Source organism: Gymnogyps californianus, chromosome 12 (genome assembly GCF_018139145.2).
Source record: "Gymnogyps californianus isolate 813 chromosome 12, ASM1813914v2, whole genome shotgun sequence".
NCBI classification, from domain to species: domain Eukaryota; kingdom Metazoa; phylum Chordata; class Aves; order Accipitriformes; family Cathartidae; genus Gymnogyps; species Gymnogyps californianus.
This window is the reverse complement of record NC_059482.1, coordinates 23,016,904-23,033,947: the sequence shown is the minus strand read 5'-3', so window position 1 is coordinate 23,033,947 and position 17,044 is coordinate 23,016,904. Positions and strand designations below refer to the sequence as shown.

The window sequence follows — 17,044 nt, the reverse complement described above, 5'->3', positions numbered from 1 at the left end:
CTGTTCTTACAGAGAAACCAGGCTGCAGCCAAGTTTGATGTTTTCCATTCATTTTAAATCTGGTTCATCTTTAAAGTCTTGTTTTAAACCTCCCAATCCTCTTGCTCTCTGCAAACTTGGTTAGAGGACAAACCTGTTAAACCTGGGCAAAGCTGGGATGCACATCTGTGGATTACTATGACAAGCAGATTTCTTCATTCTTTCTAATATTCCTGCTAATCTCTAAACTGGTTGAGAATGGGTATTTGACTTTACAGGTTAACTTGGTCTTTCCAAGTGCCTGCACCAGAACTCAGACTACGGAAGTTTTCTATGCCAAGACTTCAGAGGGTTGCATGCTCTTTTTATAGCCCTGCTGCTCCATTTACCTTGGTCTGCTGTCAAAGTCTGAGATCTGAAACACTCCTACACTAGTCTCTGAGCGAACTCATCCACTTAATCCCAGAGACCTGTAGCAGTCACGTTCCCTCATCATGTCCTGTGTCCAAGACTCTCTGCTTAATGGCTGGAGCCCCAACATTTCTCACATTTCTCCCTCTTTCTCTCCTAATTCACTCTCACCACACTTCTAGCCACATCTCATCATGTTTTTTATTGCCAGGACTCTGCTCAGAACTTGTCAAAAGCGTTTCATCAGCAGCCAGAAGACATTCGAGACATTTTCCAGAACAGAAAATTAAGACTACATACGATGTCAAACAGTTATCATGTGGCATCTCCAAACAAAGTTCAAGACCAGAATAAAGCTCCAACCAGAACATCCAGAATTTGTGATGGCCAGGAAAACAGTTCTTATACAGTGCTCCTGATGGATCTGATTAAATGAAAAAGTATGGAGATAATGGAAGATCATAGTTAAGAAACAGGAGAAACTGCAAGCAAAACAAAGGGGGGGTGTCTAATTAACAGATGAAAAGGAGAGGATGAAATGGTGAAGAAAGAAATGGTGAAGAGAGAATATCATCTTTAGGGAAAGACAAAGCTACAGTAATTCCATTAAAAGCGAGACAAATTCAAACGCCCAGAGGCAGGGCCCTGAAACTCTGCTGTCAAGCTAAGTGGCATCACAAAGGGGCTGATTAGTCTCATGAATATTTTTTATATCTGCAGCAGCATTACGTAATGACCTCATTTCCTAAAAGGAGAGATATACAGCTTCAGCGGCTTTGTGGCAGGGAACATAAAGAAAAAGCACATTCACCTCCTTCCTGGTACATCTCGGGTTTACACGACACAGAAATGAGATTCTCAGGTTAGCATAAGTATCATGAAATGTTCAAGATCTTCATGGAGATGCTTCCACTAGGGCAGAAAGCGATCTGACTTTCAAATAAATCATTGCTCCTGCCTCCATTTGGTCTTGGTTCCTCTGCTGAGACCTGCCTCACCCCCTCTCTCACATCTACCTGTTCAGTGCTCACGAGAAGCTGCGTAACAGCCAGATGACTGGGATCTGTGGTCTTCTGGGGCTCAGACACACTCTCCTCAACATTCAACGGGAAGCACTTCTCTTGAATGTTGTGTTTCTTTATCAATGGCACAAATAGACACTACTGGCCCTTAACAGGAGTCTTCTCAGCTGAGGTTTTCATTCTGCTTTTGTAAAAAGACAGTAAAATGTTCCAGCAGCTTTTGGGGGGGTCAGCCCAGCAACGACTGATGGTCTGCGACTCCCTAGTACTTCCATCCCTGTCTCTTCTAACCACATCATCTCTCCTCTCCGAGTACAACCATTATGCCGCTACAGCTGAAAGAGGAGCTGGTACACGAATGAGCCAGTTGTGAACGCCCAGGAGAGTCTCCTACCTATAATTTTCTCATACATCTCATGTCTTGTACCATACATCTGAAGAGCCCAAGAGGAGGATACTCAGGAGACAGCAATGCTTATAATCTACTGTTGTTCTCTAAGCACGGTATAATTTAATTCCCTTCCTTTCCTGTTTCTTCCCACTGGCATTGTTCACTGCTGGGGTAAGCTGCTCCCAAGGGATCATTCAATGTCAGATTAGAAAACACAAGCTTTCCGCCCAAAAAAACCCATCCTTGAAGGAAAAGGAGCGCTAAAAATCAAGAAAGGAGGACCAGGCAACTTCATTGCTGTAAAGACCTCCAAATGTCTCAAACAAAACAAATCTCTGAGCAGGACACGAGGCAAAGAACCAGGGGATGGTAATGACGAAATGCAATACAGAAGTTACTGAACTGTGCTCTTTGTTTGGCTTCATCTGCCCAGACACCCAGGCACAACACGGCCCTGGGAACAGAACGGAGGACGGAGCAAGGGACAACTTTTCAACCGACACCCCTTCTACTCTGCAGACTCCTGGTCACTAAAAAGAAAATAAATTTCAAATGAACAAACTTGTATTCATTAAATAGACGACCTAGACGTCACACTTTCATTGTGACGAAAAGTAACAGCACCGTCAGGCTAAAAAATGGTGAAGCTGGAAAAACCACCCACTCAAACAAAGGATAGCAGCCAGAGGGGCACAGCACAAACCACTATACTGCTTCTATGTAAATACACACTAAAAATCAAGGACAGCAACTAAAAGGAGAGATTTTGTGAAATCTTTTTAACTATTTCAGCACCTTAGTCGCTGTTGTATGGTGAACTTGTCTCATTCCTAAGCAACGGCTCCTGCTCTACACCATCAGCTGTTGCTTTCACACCTTTACTTGTCTTCCCAGTACCGGACTGACAAGGGCAATGTCCACAGATTATGAGTTAAATTTAGAATAATCCAGCTGTTAGAAATCTGGGCAATTAACTAATACTTATGGACTACAAATGACTGCTAGTATCTCCACTAGTAACTGATCTCGCTAGGTAGTAAGCCGCAAGTCTTCACTAGGAGTCCCTCAGCATCACACATGGTCTGGCTGATAGTTATAATTTCAAAAAAGAAGCCAGATCAGACACTCAACTCTGAGCAGCTCCCCACTGGGCTTCTGATCGAGGCTCCATTTATAAAATTAGAATGTTAAAAACAAGTCTCGAAGGATGCTCAAAGAATTGCATCCTCTTGATGTGTTGCAAAGCATCAGGACTAGTTGCTGAATGCATGGTCACGGACTCAATCTAGAATGCTTCTCAGAAGGCACGTGCCTCATTTCTGGGCAAACATCCCCTCACAAATCAACAAACGGTGGGTATGAAATTAGAGGAAAACTGAAAACAAATTTCCAAAAGGAGTTCTGTCTGCATGAGCACCAGGCCTTTCTGCATCTGCCTCAGAGGAAGGATCCTTCTTGAGATCTGAAGGAGAAAAGCCCGCATCTCAGATCCGTATCTCTGCTATACCTGAAGCATAGCGTGCTACTTTCACAGAACCACAGGCTGGCTGAGGTTGGAGGCACCTCTGGAGGTCATCTGGTCCAGCCCTCCGCTCAAGCAGGGCCACCTAGAGCCGGCTGCCCAGAACCATGTCCAGGTGACTTCTGAATACCTCCACGGATGGAGACTCCACAACCTCTCTGGGCAACCTGTGCCAGTGCTCGGTCACCCTCACAGTGAAAAAGTGTTTCTTGATGTTCAGAGGGAACCTCCTGTGTTTCAGTTTGTGCCCATTGCTTCTGGTCCTGGCACTGGGCACCACTGAGAAGAGTCTAGCTCCATCCTCTTTGCAGCCTCCCTTCAGGTATTTATATACATTGATGAGATCCCCCCTGAGCCTTCTCTTCTCCAAGCTGAACAGTACCAGCTCTCAGCCTTCCCTCCTAGGAGAGATGCTCCAGTCTCCTGACCATCTTAATGGCCCTTCGCTGGACTCTTTCCAGTATGTCCATCTCTCTCTTGTACAGGGGAGCCCAGTACTTCTCCCAAGAGCTCACCAGAAGTTATGCACTCTCCAGACACACACTGCACTCCAATCCCACTCCTTCCTTCAGCCCAGCCAGTAACTCAAAACAACTTTTGTTCTGATAAATGTTTTGAGTGGGGTATTTTTCTACCAGCTTGTTCGTCTTGAATTCAACAAAGTAGAATTGACACAGCCAGGAGAAGCAAAGGAAAGGAGTGCCTGTCCCTACCAAACCAAATGAATTCCAGCCCATAAAGTGAGATGAACTTACAAAAATTTACTGTAAGTCTTATGTGACCAAAAAAAAAAAAGACAAGAATTTATCCGGGGTGGAGAATATGTCATCCAAGGGAAAGACATTTTACGTGAAAATGGCCACAACTTTCTATTTTAGACAAATCAGATACGATGGATGGCTGGAAAACATCTGTGAGAGATTCCTTTGGGCAAAATTTTGAAGTCCTTAACTTTAGAGGAACTACTGAAACAACTGTGGAAGGAAACAAACTATAGGTCAGTGCTTAAGTAAGGCTTCCTATGCTGAATTAATGTCTAGCTTTGGGAATGCCTGGACCAATGTGTTAAGGCTTACAGATGGACAAGTCCCTTGAAAAAGTAAAAAGACACTAATACAGTGGCTTTGTAGTCAGTTGAATAATACACTAACTAAACTTCCCACTTCTTTATTTCCCTGTTGTGCAGCCATTAGCCATCTTAGCCAACCTCCCACAGGTTATGCAGTAGCAGAGGAAAGGAGCGGAAGCTGGGGATGCAATCCTAACCCACCTAAACAAATGGAGCAGCACAGAAACCATTTTACGTGCTGGAAGTATTTATGTCCTGCAGCCAACTTACATTTCCTGACTGCTGCTTAGTGCTCTTTTTCTCTCCTGTTCCTTAAATCTTACCCACAAATGTGAGACAAGAGTTACAACACATGCAAAGTATTAGAGTAAACAGCAGCAGCGAGAGCAGGGCAGGAGCATCCCTCTCCTGAGAACACCTTTCTTTACTTACCTAAACTGTGGCCATTTTTCGTGTAAAAGCAGGTATTGTTGATAAGGTTAACACAGCAGCCGATCACATCTCCAGTGGTGAACGTAGGGCCATAGGGCTGTCCTGTCCCCGAAGAACAGAAGGAGTGCCCATCGTCACCGTGGTACCCATAAGAATGTTTATCCCATCCTGCAAAAGAGAAGACAAAAGAACAGGTCAGCAGTGAAGCCAGTTTAGCAGAACGACCTGGCAACTACAGCTCTCAGGACACAATTTCCTGGATTCATCCCAATGTTAATTTTCACATACCAGTAACTGAAAAGAAATTAATGGTCATCAATCATAACACATCATTTGGCTTTCAACCTCATTTGTCCCTTAAGAGAAATAATGAAAAGAACAGATTGCCGAAAGTCATTTAGACAAAGATTTTTTTGTTTTAAAAAAACATTACAACCCTGTTTCTGCTTTATCTTGCCTGCGGTGAAACAAGCTCCTCTTTGTAGAACATTTGCATTTCCCACTAACACAATCTTCCAGCAAAACCATTTAATAAAATAATTCTTGTCCAATCGCAGCTTTGTCCATAAGTGCCGCTCACAGGCGCAACCGAATGGCTTGAGGCAATTTTTGCACTCTCACATTTACATTTCCCTTCTAACAGTTTATAAGGATTTCCATGTTCCCCTTGGGCAACAATATTTCCCATTCTGGGGACAGCTTAAAACACAACCCTTAAACGTCAACGGGCAATTTTCAAAATGGTCAATTCTAACATTAATATCTTTTATTTCTTCTGCCAGTAACACTGTGTCTAGGCTGGGCTCAGGGATTGCACCCTGCCTACTTGCTCTTCTCTACATCTCACAGTAATTCCATCATTCTGAGTTCCCAATTTTGTTCTGTTCTACCCCAATTCTGTTGTAAATTCTTTTGTGAATTTCTTACATGTAGAAATGCCAGATATAACTGCGAACTATTGCAAAGAAGAGAGCTCAATCCATCCTTTAAAAGCTGAAGTGTTCTTCAGGTAACACACTGGTCTTCTCTTTTCAGGACTCTCATCTCCCTCTTGCAGATGAGAGGACAGCACTCCCATGGTTGTGGCCACAGCGATTCAGCGAATGCCACCTGAATCTACTAACCTGCGCCTGCCAACTTCAGTTGCCACTACTGCTCAAGATGGCTTATCCTTTCCTCTCTTAGGAGACCAGCTACGGCAGGTAGGGAGTCGTCAGGAACAGTCCTCTTTCTAGAGAGTTTAAAGAAAGCACGACACACTCTGTCTTATTATAAGACTTCCAGAAGAATCAGGATTTTCTCCAGCTCTTTGGAGCGTTCCTATGAATTACACAATCAAAACCACATCTCACAGAGAGATGTACTTCTATCAAAAAGCCCGAGATAGAGACAACATTAATAACAACGACCCGTGTTTTAAACGGATATGGTTGGATCCTTAGGCAGACCGTGCCAACTGAAGCGGAAGCAAAAGAAGGTGCTTTGACCATCTACTGACCTCATACAACCCAAGGGTAGTGCCAAATCTGTTAAACGTGAAGCAATGGTTTTGGCAAAAGGACTACAGAAGAAACGCAAAGACCATGAGAGGAGAGGGGTTAAAAAGTAGAAAGTGCACATCCTGCAATGAGGCAAAAAAAGACTGAGCACACTGCAAACCACAGAGAGAAGCCCTGTGAAGGTGGGCCGGAGCACTTCTGCAAGCCATGATTTTCCTACAAAAACAACAACATCATGAGGGCACTAGAAATTTAATCCCGTAAAATGGTGCTCAGGTACATGCACCCAGGTATCTTATCATCTGTGGACCCACACGCTCAGGGTTTCTCAGAAAAGCATGAAACATTTGGTGCATGCCCAAGGACCTCCATTTATTGCACCACACCACATGAATGCCAACGGGAAAGTCAGGGAATGGAGCAAGACTGAAACATGCCACGGTCCAAGATTTTGGACCTCAGGGCAAAGTTTGGGAGTGAAAGGTGTGAAGGACTCCTAGCAAATCCTAGTCTACAAATGGTGAATAAGTTCCTCTGTTAAGTCCCATGCATCCACAGGAACAGACTGAGATGTCCCAAGAGTCAGCTCCATCTTCCCTCGGACCAGCTCCAAACAAGCTGTTGACAGTAGCACCAGTCCTGTTTAATATCTTCATGAAAGACAGGGACAACAGCACAGACAGCACCCTTAGCAAGCTCAAAAACGATGCCAAATTGGGTTGCCAAAAACAAAGGAGGGAGTGATAGGGGCTCTAGAGTCTGTTGTCAAACTTCCACTGCTAAGACTCCATCCAGTAAAAATATCATTGAAATATTGAGTTTTTAACACTGTGGCTCCTTTCCCTTATCCCTTTTATCTTCTCTGCTGCTGGCCTGTGAAAGGCTGCCATCGCTGATCTATTATTTTAGTCTCCCCAAAACCAGACCTGTTACATGTGTGTCAGTTCAGAACTTCTCTAATGAAGCGGTTGGTAACTTCAGATGATAACGCTAATCAATTTATCTCCTAAGCTACTTAATAATACAATCCAATTACAAACTTCTAGTTCTTCGGCATACAAAACATTCCTGGCATTACAAAGCATTTAATAAGAACTTGTCATCAGTTACATCTAAGTAGTCAGATGCTTACACGTCATGCACCAGGTAAGGCTACCATAAGAAATGCAACAGCGTGCCCAACCGTGAGGACAATTTCACAAAAGACTTGAGCCAACGCAGACACTACAGGTTCTGTAGTATAAGAAAAAAAAGGTTTTGTTACCTACAGATCATGACTGATTCTACTGATAAAAACCTCCTCCCGCTCCTGTAAGTCTTGTGCTTCCCAGTATCGGTACTTGCTGTACCACCAGAAGTGGTGATGAATGCATTGATGAGATGAGCTCCAATGAGAAGTGACTGAATAAAGGCTTTGAGGACAGTGTCAAATTTGGTATGTATTGCAACAGTGCCTGGAAAAAGCTTGATTTGAATCTTATTCTCCACAGACAACCACTAATATCCCCAGTTAAGGAAATCTCGCTCACCCAGCACTTTGCTAATGATATACAGAGTTCACTTTTTCAACTCAAATGTTGTGTAGTGCTGAATCTGGACCTGACACAACACTAAGTGTTTTAAATCTAGACTGTCAGCCGTATCAAATCACCGTGGTCATCTTAAAAAAACAAGCCAGATTTGTTTGAAAGAACTGTACTCACCATAAACATAAGCTGAGTGGCGTTAATTATATGCCTAACCTTTAGTTATTTATTAATCAAATAATGTATCAGTATTTCTAAAATTCTGCCCAGAATAAACATGAGGGCAATGGCAAACAGGTCATTCCAGCACTGGCCAACTTCAGCCAGCCTTCTGAAATTTCCTAATAATCTGAATGAAAAATAACAATCAGCACTTCTACTGCTTCTAGGTCAAAGTTATCTGGGCCTATTGATTTAAATAGCATATCCCTATCGAAAGTGTTTGGCATTATCTTGGATTACCCACAGAGTGGGGAGTAACTCATCACATGTATTTTGCAAATACATCCTCCGACTTCTCTCCAAATACAAAAACACTTGCTGAAAACGTGGGGCTTTTCTGCATCATTAACAATTTACTATCGCCACCTAGTAATAGGTCTATGATATTACAACCTCTTCCTTGACTCCTACGACACTACTCACGCCTCGCTACTCAATAGCTTCTTCCTTTACAAAATCTAACACTGCTTTAATAAGGGCTGAATCAGACTTCCTATATGCCTTCCCCACACTTACATCTGCAAATTGTCCAGACATTTTAACCTTTGTAGCACTTGTACTCAAGTACTTCCAGAAGCCACTGTTGTGACCCAGAAAGCAGAGATGAGATGTTATCTGCATGTTCTTAAAAAGGCTGGCCATACGGGATACGGGGTCAACCCAGATAAGGATCCTCTTCAAGAACTGAGACGGCACAAGCACAGGACATGCACGTATCATGCTCTTACTGAACAGCGTTACCACCTTCCAACCACCCGCAGCCTAGAGACACACTGAGCCAGATGGAGATTCTGTTCACTTAGTACTTCTCAAAGGATTTTCTTTCCATTAAATTGTCCAATCCTCCTTTAAACATATGTAAACATCCATACCATCCACTGTATCCTGCAACAAGGAGTTTCATGGCGTAACTGCAAGCTGCATGTAAACGTGCCTCCTACTACTTGTATTTGATACCCTGTAGTCTTGCGCTGGAGAAGATGGCAAACTATGTATTCAGTCTCTCCAGAACATACATTATATAGACCTCTGCAAAATCCCCCATAATCATCCCTTTTCCAGACTGATGACTCCTGGCTTATTTAGCTATTCCCTGCATTTCTGACCATCATCACCTGAACCTTTTCTGGATTTATAGTGTTGCTTTTGAGAATGGAGATGAAGGTGCATCACGGAGAAGGGAAGCAAGCTGTAGCTGTTCTCTGTACTGTTGCCTAGCCCTCTGCGAGTTAATCCTAGCATTTTCCTCTTTATTATCCTTTTTACCACTGACCTGATGTTTCCACGAGGCTATTGTAATCACTCCAAAATGCATCATCACTCTTGTGACAATGCGCTCTCTGCGCGGATTCTCATCTGCCATCTCACCGCCGGTGCACTCAGCCTCAGCTCACTCCCACAGCTCCTCTCACCTTACCACCCTCAGTGGCTCGCAATCCTCAACAGCTAGAGCAGTCCATCCTGGGCTAGTGAGGCACAGGCAGCTGCTTCTAAGAAAACCCTGGGAGTACCCATGCACGAACGGTTTCGGACCGGTAACTCATTCCAACAAGGCTGTGGGGTTTAATGAGCATCCCATTTCAGTCTCTTGGTGCTAGCTGACGTCTAGAGCTTCACACCTATGTGCAGCTGACGAAGTCTAAAAATTCTCAAATGCGAGTGCAGATTCCTTACAAAATTTCAGAAACCTGGACAAGAAGATTGAAGAATGTGCTTTTCTTTTTCTTATAAAAAGTAGATCACGGACTCCCGAAGGACCGTACTCTGTAGACTGAAATCTAGTGAGCTAGAGTGGCTGGAGGGTCCAAGTTAGCACAGTTGTCTCATTCCTTCCTTTTCCTTCCCCGTCCTCTCTTCAAAAGCACAAAATTGTTTTAAAGGGGGGAGACAGGCAGAGACCAAAAAGGATCTGGCCACCTAGCCCACAGCAGTGGTCAAAGCAGAACCTAAACACCCTGCCTCCCAAGGCTCCTGTTTTCACTACAGCTCATTTTGAAGACAAGTGCACTTTGAACATGCAAATATACAGGCAGAACCACTCTGCAGGCAGGACCTCAGCAGCTAGTGAACAAAAGGAGGTTAAAATGACATCCCTTCGAATTGAACACTTCAACCCCCAAACCCAAAATATATGCATAGTATTTATTAACAGCCAGACAGACGCAGAATAGCTCAGACTGTGCAATCAGTCAGAGAATGGGAAGAAAGAAAAACAGAAACCATGAGTAGGGCTTGGGAGGGCATTTTTATATGTTCAGCACCAAACTGAAGTTCTGTTTGGCCTGCTAACAAGAAAAAGCAGATACGTTGATCTTCTTGGCAGACTGTCTTGATCCCAACACACAGTGAAAAAAAATGAACAGCAAGTTCCATTGCCGCTGCTTGATAAACAGGCCAGAATTAGGCAATGCCAGACCACGTGGCAGAAAGAATTGAGTTACTTCAGGGCACAGTTACAGGTTCAACTCATAAATGCTTGCTCTTAAGCGAGCATTGGAGTTAGATGAAGTATGCTACTAGTACCCCTAACTATCCTACATCCATTCCTGTTCGATCCTACCTTGCCCATTCAATGTTAGCCCCACTTTACTCTTGACTTTTTGGGCAGATCCTGTGATGGGCCTATCTTCTATTTCTAAGATCAGGCTCTGCCTCACAAAGCACTGACTGGGAAGTGATACTATGGGCTGGAACCCATTTACCTCTCAGCACTGTGGAAATAACACATCATTTTAGCCTTCCATTTCAAGAGTGTCAGCAATGTGCACAGAACCTCTTCTGGCAGGCACTGGGTAAAACTGGCATCACACATCTAGGAACACTAGGACCTGGATACGCTGCTCAACTCTGAAAGCATGTAACATCAGGCCATATACAACAGAGGCAATGCAGCGCAGGATGCCCTGAGGGAAAGTACCAAGAGCAATAGGTCTTTGCTGGCATGCTGCTCCTTCCACAGAGTGCGGAGAAGAAAGCAAACTGATGACATCCCCCTGCGCTTCAAGGTTCAAACATGCCAGACTTGCCCGTGGGCAGAGGAAAACGGGGAAGGCAACATTCACAGGGATCCGTACTGAGCTCTCCTCTGATGGCATGCCAAAGGACAGATGTGCAGGGCCCAGTGATGATGGAAAAGATGGTTGTTCCAGTAAGTTACAGCCTGACACCTCAGACTCTTCCTGCTCTGCCACTTGCCAGGCTTAAAATGATGGCAGACAGATGGACTTCATTGACACATGGACCATTCCCTGCCCATGCACATGCCAGGGGAGAAACATGTTCCACTGCAGCTCAGCCCACACATTCAAGGCAATCGGGACCTGGTGCAGAAGCTGCTGCAAGGGGCAGGGCCTTGCTCACAACAAATTCCGTGGTAACCTGACCTGCAATCAAGAAAACCTGAAACGTCTGAAGTAGTAAGTAATGTTGGTGAAGTACGCATTTGGCCATATGAAGAGGAGATGGAAGTTCCTCAGAAAGAATCTGAAGATTTGTAAATAGGGTTTGTGTCTGTTGTATCTTGAGTAATGTGAGAGTTGGGAGGCTTATTCTTCAGGACAGACCCCAGTGACTGCTCTACAGTCTTTGCGGTGTCTGCAGCTTTCCAAATTTTACCAGTACCTACTTCCTTGCTTTTGTACTTTGAAACACTTTTCATTTTTCTCCCCTCCCTGTTCTTGTCCACTATTTTGCCTGTGGCATTCCTCTTCCCACTCCTCTGGCCAGCAATCCTAGCTTCCCACAGCTGCCCATGCCAGGGCAAGTAGTGTGCAAACACTAGCCGCAGAGGGACAAGAACTTGTGTCAACACACTGAAATAAACCAAACAAAATAATTTTAATAAGATTCATTGAATCCAAAGTCCAGCAGAAACAGATGTACAAACTTTGCTTGTACAGTGCTTGGGGAATGGGATGTTGAGGGTGGAGCCAGCTACGGAGCCCAGAGTCGCTGCTGGACCACGTTCCGGCTGGAGGCAGGGCCGTTTCCATGCACTGCGCTGTGCAGGCTGCTGTTGCTCAGCCAGCTATGGGTCTTTGGCAGCAGCAGAGCATGATGTCAGCGGAGGGGAAGGTACATTAAACAGAGGCTGAACAGATGAGTATGGTGCAGGGAGAAGTAGGATGTTGCTGTTCAGAGTTGCTTCTACAACGTCCTGGGCAGAGCAGTCCCAGGCAGGGACTGGTGTCTGAGCGGACAGGACAAAAATAAATATGGGCAAGAAGCCGTTATCACAGCAGAAGCAGAACCACCCTCTGTTGACTGCTCTACCATCTTCCAGTGGACTTGGCTCTGCCAGTGGATGTGCATTTGGTGTACGTTAGCCCAGAGCAGTGAAAGCATGCCTTTGCCCCTAGCAAAGGGAAGGCTGAGCAAGCCCCTGTGCTCCTACAGTCTTAGAAGCTAAATGCCTGGTCAAGAAAAGCCTGTTGCCCCAAGAAGCATCTGGGGTGCTCCAGCATCTCAGCTGTAGCTCAGTTTTATAGCATTTATGCCAAACCATATGAAGTTGCATAAACATCAGGTGCTTGGGTGAGAGCAAGGAGGTAGCTTTGTTTTTCTTCATTCAACCATGCTTCAGGATCAGATCGACCATTAATGTTGCAACACATCTTTCTGTTTCCATAACCAGCCTACAAAAATAGCTGCTGAGTGGCCACAGCAACCTATGCTATAGATTTGGGGTGGTGGGAACAGGGGACGTAAAGTCCTGGCATGAAACAACTGTCTAGGTACAGTCACAACACCAGCTGCAGGACAGGAATAGGACCAGGGAACAGCGTGCTTAGCATATTACAGCATCTTCCTGGCAGGACTTCAAGGGCCTGGACATCTGCCCAGAACATGTCAAGGAAAAAAAAAAAAGTCCCTAAAACCCACTTACCTAGAGACACCAGGAAATGAAGAAGCCCTAGCTAGTAATACCCCAACTTTTTCTTTCTCATAAGAGCTTCTACTTCTTCTACAAGGCGGCAAAACGACTTTGAATGCAGGAGAAGCCCAAACACTGCACTATAGGACCAATGCATATACAGAAAATAAAACCATTGCACCCCACGGAGGACAAACTTCCTAAAGTAGGGGTTGGATGTGCTCAGGTCCCATAGTCTTTGTAGTACCACACTGAACCACGTACAAGGTAATGGTGCAGCGCACCACACCACTGCACACAGCCCAGTGAGGGACTGCTGTCCAGTGGCCTCCCTCTCACCCTGGTCCCCAGCAGATCGAGCAGATTCATCCAAGGCCGGTTTGGCCCCTACAGAACACCACCAGATGATGCTAATCAAAGAGTGCAGGACTCTTGGCAGGCCCGCTCTAGGTTTGGCTCAGAGGCTGTTCCATGTTTTTGAATAAAGTACTTGCACTTGCAACTCTAAAAGAGACAAAGCTGAGACCAAATCCTCATGGCAGAAGGACTTAAAGGTGGCAAGGTCCAAAGGAGAGGGGAAAAAAAGAAAAAAAAAAAAAAAGAAATCACAGCATCTCTCTCCTATTAACAGAGAGCAGGAACAAAAGGACACAGTGACCCAAAGACCAAAAAGACTCCAAGACAGACAGCTAAAAAGGCTTGCAAGAGTTTGGGAGATCCAGCAGAACGTGGGTGCTAACAAGCACTGCCCGATCCACCACAGAGGCTATAAGCAGAAAGTAGCACTGTAAAATTTCCTTTTTAACAATATTGATCTGGCACGGCGATTTTTAGACCAGATCAGCAACTCCTACCATTTGACAGCTACTGCATGTTAACTAGCCTTCAGAACAACATCAAACCACAGTCTACACTTAATTATATAAAGTGACACTACCCATTGACTCAAAGAGAAAAAATAAAACCAGAAGGCTCTGGCTGGCTGCGACACGGGCAATACCTTGTCAACAGGAATGGTCTGTTCCACCTGCCCCAGAGATCTGTTAATGAATCCATTTCACTATTACTTAGCATGCACCTCACCACCGAATACAGTAATCAAGATAAAAATCCTACTTCCTTGAATGAATAAAGATGGCAAGGCCTCCTAACTTACAAGCTTAAAGGGTCATCTTCTGCCAGAGTCAGAACATGATCTGGTCTTCCCTCTACCAGAGAGGTCAAGATGTGCTACAAGCCATTTATAGCCCTGTAAAGAGCACAACATGGTTAAAGCGCAACTACACAACAGGTTGGTTCTATCTACAAAGGCAAGGCTCAAAAAGCTCTCTAGCATGATCAGGTCACCACGGTACTATTATATCTATTACATTCCAGGACACACCACACTGGAGGGGGTGAGGAGAAGTGCAGGGGTGCAAAACAATGTAGGACAGAGATGGGAAGAAAAAAAAAAAAAAAAAAAAAAAAAAAAAAAGAGTCAGATGAGGAGTTTTGCCATTTATCTATTAAGCGGCAGGGGCAAAGAACAAGTTGGATACAAAAGCTTATCACATACACAAGCTTCAAATCGCATCATACTAAATAATTGACATGTTCATTTATAGGCCAACTATTCAACTTTTAGCTGATGGACAAGAACATCTTTATAAAATATTAAGACACCTTCAGAAAAATCTTGCAAGGTAATGGGCAAGAGTCATTTTACAGAGACATCGAGGCAGAGCAGTTAAGTGACTCAGCCAAAAGCAACGTTAGAGTTCACTGCAGAAAGCAGGGGGCTAGCATCCAGCTACTATTAAAAACAATCCCTAAAATGGTATTTAATGAGGTAAGAAAATTATGAACAAAAAAATATTTATATAAACACAAGACCTTATGGAGAGAGAAGTCTTCCAAAAGAAGTGCATCTCATGATGTCAAGGGGTTGCAACAAGGCCTTCTAGATTCTAAACTGAGGTTCCTTACATACTTTCCACATCAATTAAGGTAAAGCAACAGGGGTCTGCTGAAGAGGATCATATTTATCCATCAGTAAAAATAGCTGCTATCCATCAGTTTGAGTTGTAGTGAAATTTAGCTTTGTGTTGATGTTACCTTTTATCTGAAAGGCTCAAATAATAGGTACAGCCACTATAAAGACATTTTTTTTAATCTGAAAAAAAAGCAGTGCTGATTACAACTCTTGTTGACAGCTAAATTGCTGTCTCTAAATTGCTAGTCAACTCTTACCTGTCACTAAGATTACCTGGATTGTCCATAATCTGTGCTACAGCTGGAGATGCAACCTGTGGTACTGGTGAAGGCCAATCACAAACCCCACTATGCAATGCCATCTCCGCTCCGGAAACTCTGTTTTCACACGGTACAAAACCAACACAACCTGCTGGATGACAGAAAGCTCCACGCAAAGGCAGGCTCCAGCGTACCCGTATCATACATTTCTGGGAACATGTTGCCTGAGAAAAGAGTGCAGAACCTCTACGAGGAGCCAGCCCATCTCCAAAAGAGTTACGGCACAGAAATCAGGGTCTGGAAAAGCGCAGGACAGCCATAACCCCTCAGTAAGAATCACTTACCCACACTGATGCCTAAGCACTTAATAGCCAATGGAAACACTTTCTTTGATTAATCTTCCAAGGCCAGGGTTACTGCCTTGAAATACTGATTCACGGTTTTGTTCAGCTTGAATGATGTGGTTAAGCGCTTTCCCAAATATTCCAGGGTGAAGCATGGTTACTGAAAGCTCAGCTTTTGGTCTGCCTCCTCCATTCAAACCTGAAGTCTGTGTGCCCAAAAGCTAGTCTAATTGAAAAGACCAAGAGAGAAAGAAAAAAAGAAAGAAAATAAAAACAACGCCTCCCTAAAAACCTGACTAAATGGCTGGCAGCAGTTTTTCTGGCTGCAGACAGGACAATCAATACAAGCAAACATGTGAACTGAAGTGGGTCTGAAGGGGAAAGAGGCAGTAACTTTTACTTTATACAACCCTGATTTTCACATAAATAAAACATAAGATTAAATTTAACCTTAATTCAGAAGGTTATTCACTCCAATTCTGTGGTTCAGGAGCTGGTTTTGTTACTCTCCAGCTCTGAACACATCTGACAGAGTGTCAGGTCTGACCTCATTTGAGGACTTGATCATCACCGCTCTGGTGTCACTCTTCAGCAAATATCATGCAGCATACTAAAGGTATCTGTCCAACTCCTCCATGCCACGCCAACTCACCCAGTATCAGCTCTTAACAGAAGGCTCATGTTTTAAAACATGTCCCACCTAAACAAGTTCTATCCAGCTCTGTGCAAGATAACCTAATTAGGGGAGGCACACCAGAGCACAGGAGAGCATGGGGACAGAGGCTTTGGCAGCCATGAGGGTAAAGAAAGGAATTGCACATGCTTCCAGGTACAAATATAACTGCCTTTCTTGTTTTGCTTATTCTTGACAGCTTATAAAAGCTGTGCGAGTCCATCCACTATAAACTACAGATCCTACACACCACACTTCAGCACCACGACTCCAAAAAACAAGACTTGTTGGGAAGAAAAAGGGAACGGTACATAACCTAACATACAAATTTGTGCATTTCTTGCAATTCCTGCACAGCACGTTCATAGCGAAAGTTGGTTAAGGTTAAGCTACCCAACAGGATAGCTCAAGGTTCCTAAGCCGGACTCCTCCATGGCCCTACCGCTTCCCTTCTGCAGGTGCTGTAGACATCAAACTCTTATTCCAGTGCTGATTATGGGTAAACAAGCCGTGGGCTGACCACCTTTGCCAGGCTCCATAAAAGCTGTTTCCCCAGACGAGGCCAGCCACGTATGCAAGACACCATGCCCAGACAAAGGAGCAGCAGGAAAGATAAAGTCTACTACACGCCTGAAGACCAACAATCTTTGCTTGCAACTACCAATTTCAAGAGAATATTTTAAAAGAATGGTTATTTTAAATGGTCATTTTAAAAGAATGGTTGATCTGAATTCAGGTTATTCAAACGACCTAACAACATGATCTAATCTAAAACACCAATTCACATAACTCAACATGCATTTTGTAATAAAACCATCACAGCCATCCTTGTACACAAATTCAGTC

At 44.1% G+C, this 17,044-nt stretch overlaps 1 protein-coding gene across 2 annotated transcripts in view; it reads right to left on the bottom strand.

Annotated features, from left to right (window-relative positions):
• The window catches only part of RANBP10 (RAN binding protein 10), an 81,620-nt gene that overhangs the window by 29,745 nt on the left and 34,831 nt on the right, over positions 1-17,044 (bottom strand). For both annotated transcript variants that reach the window (XM_050903734.1, XM_050903733.1), the window contains one exon: positions 4,827-4,994. In XM_050903734.1, the coding sequence (XP_050759691.1) occupies positions 4,827-4,994 (168 nt within the window). The remainder of the gene's footprint in view (positions 1-4,826; positions 4,995-17,044) is intronic.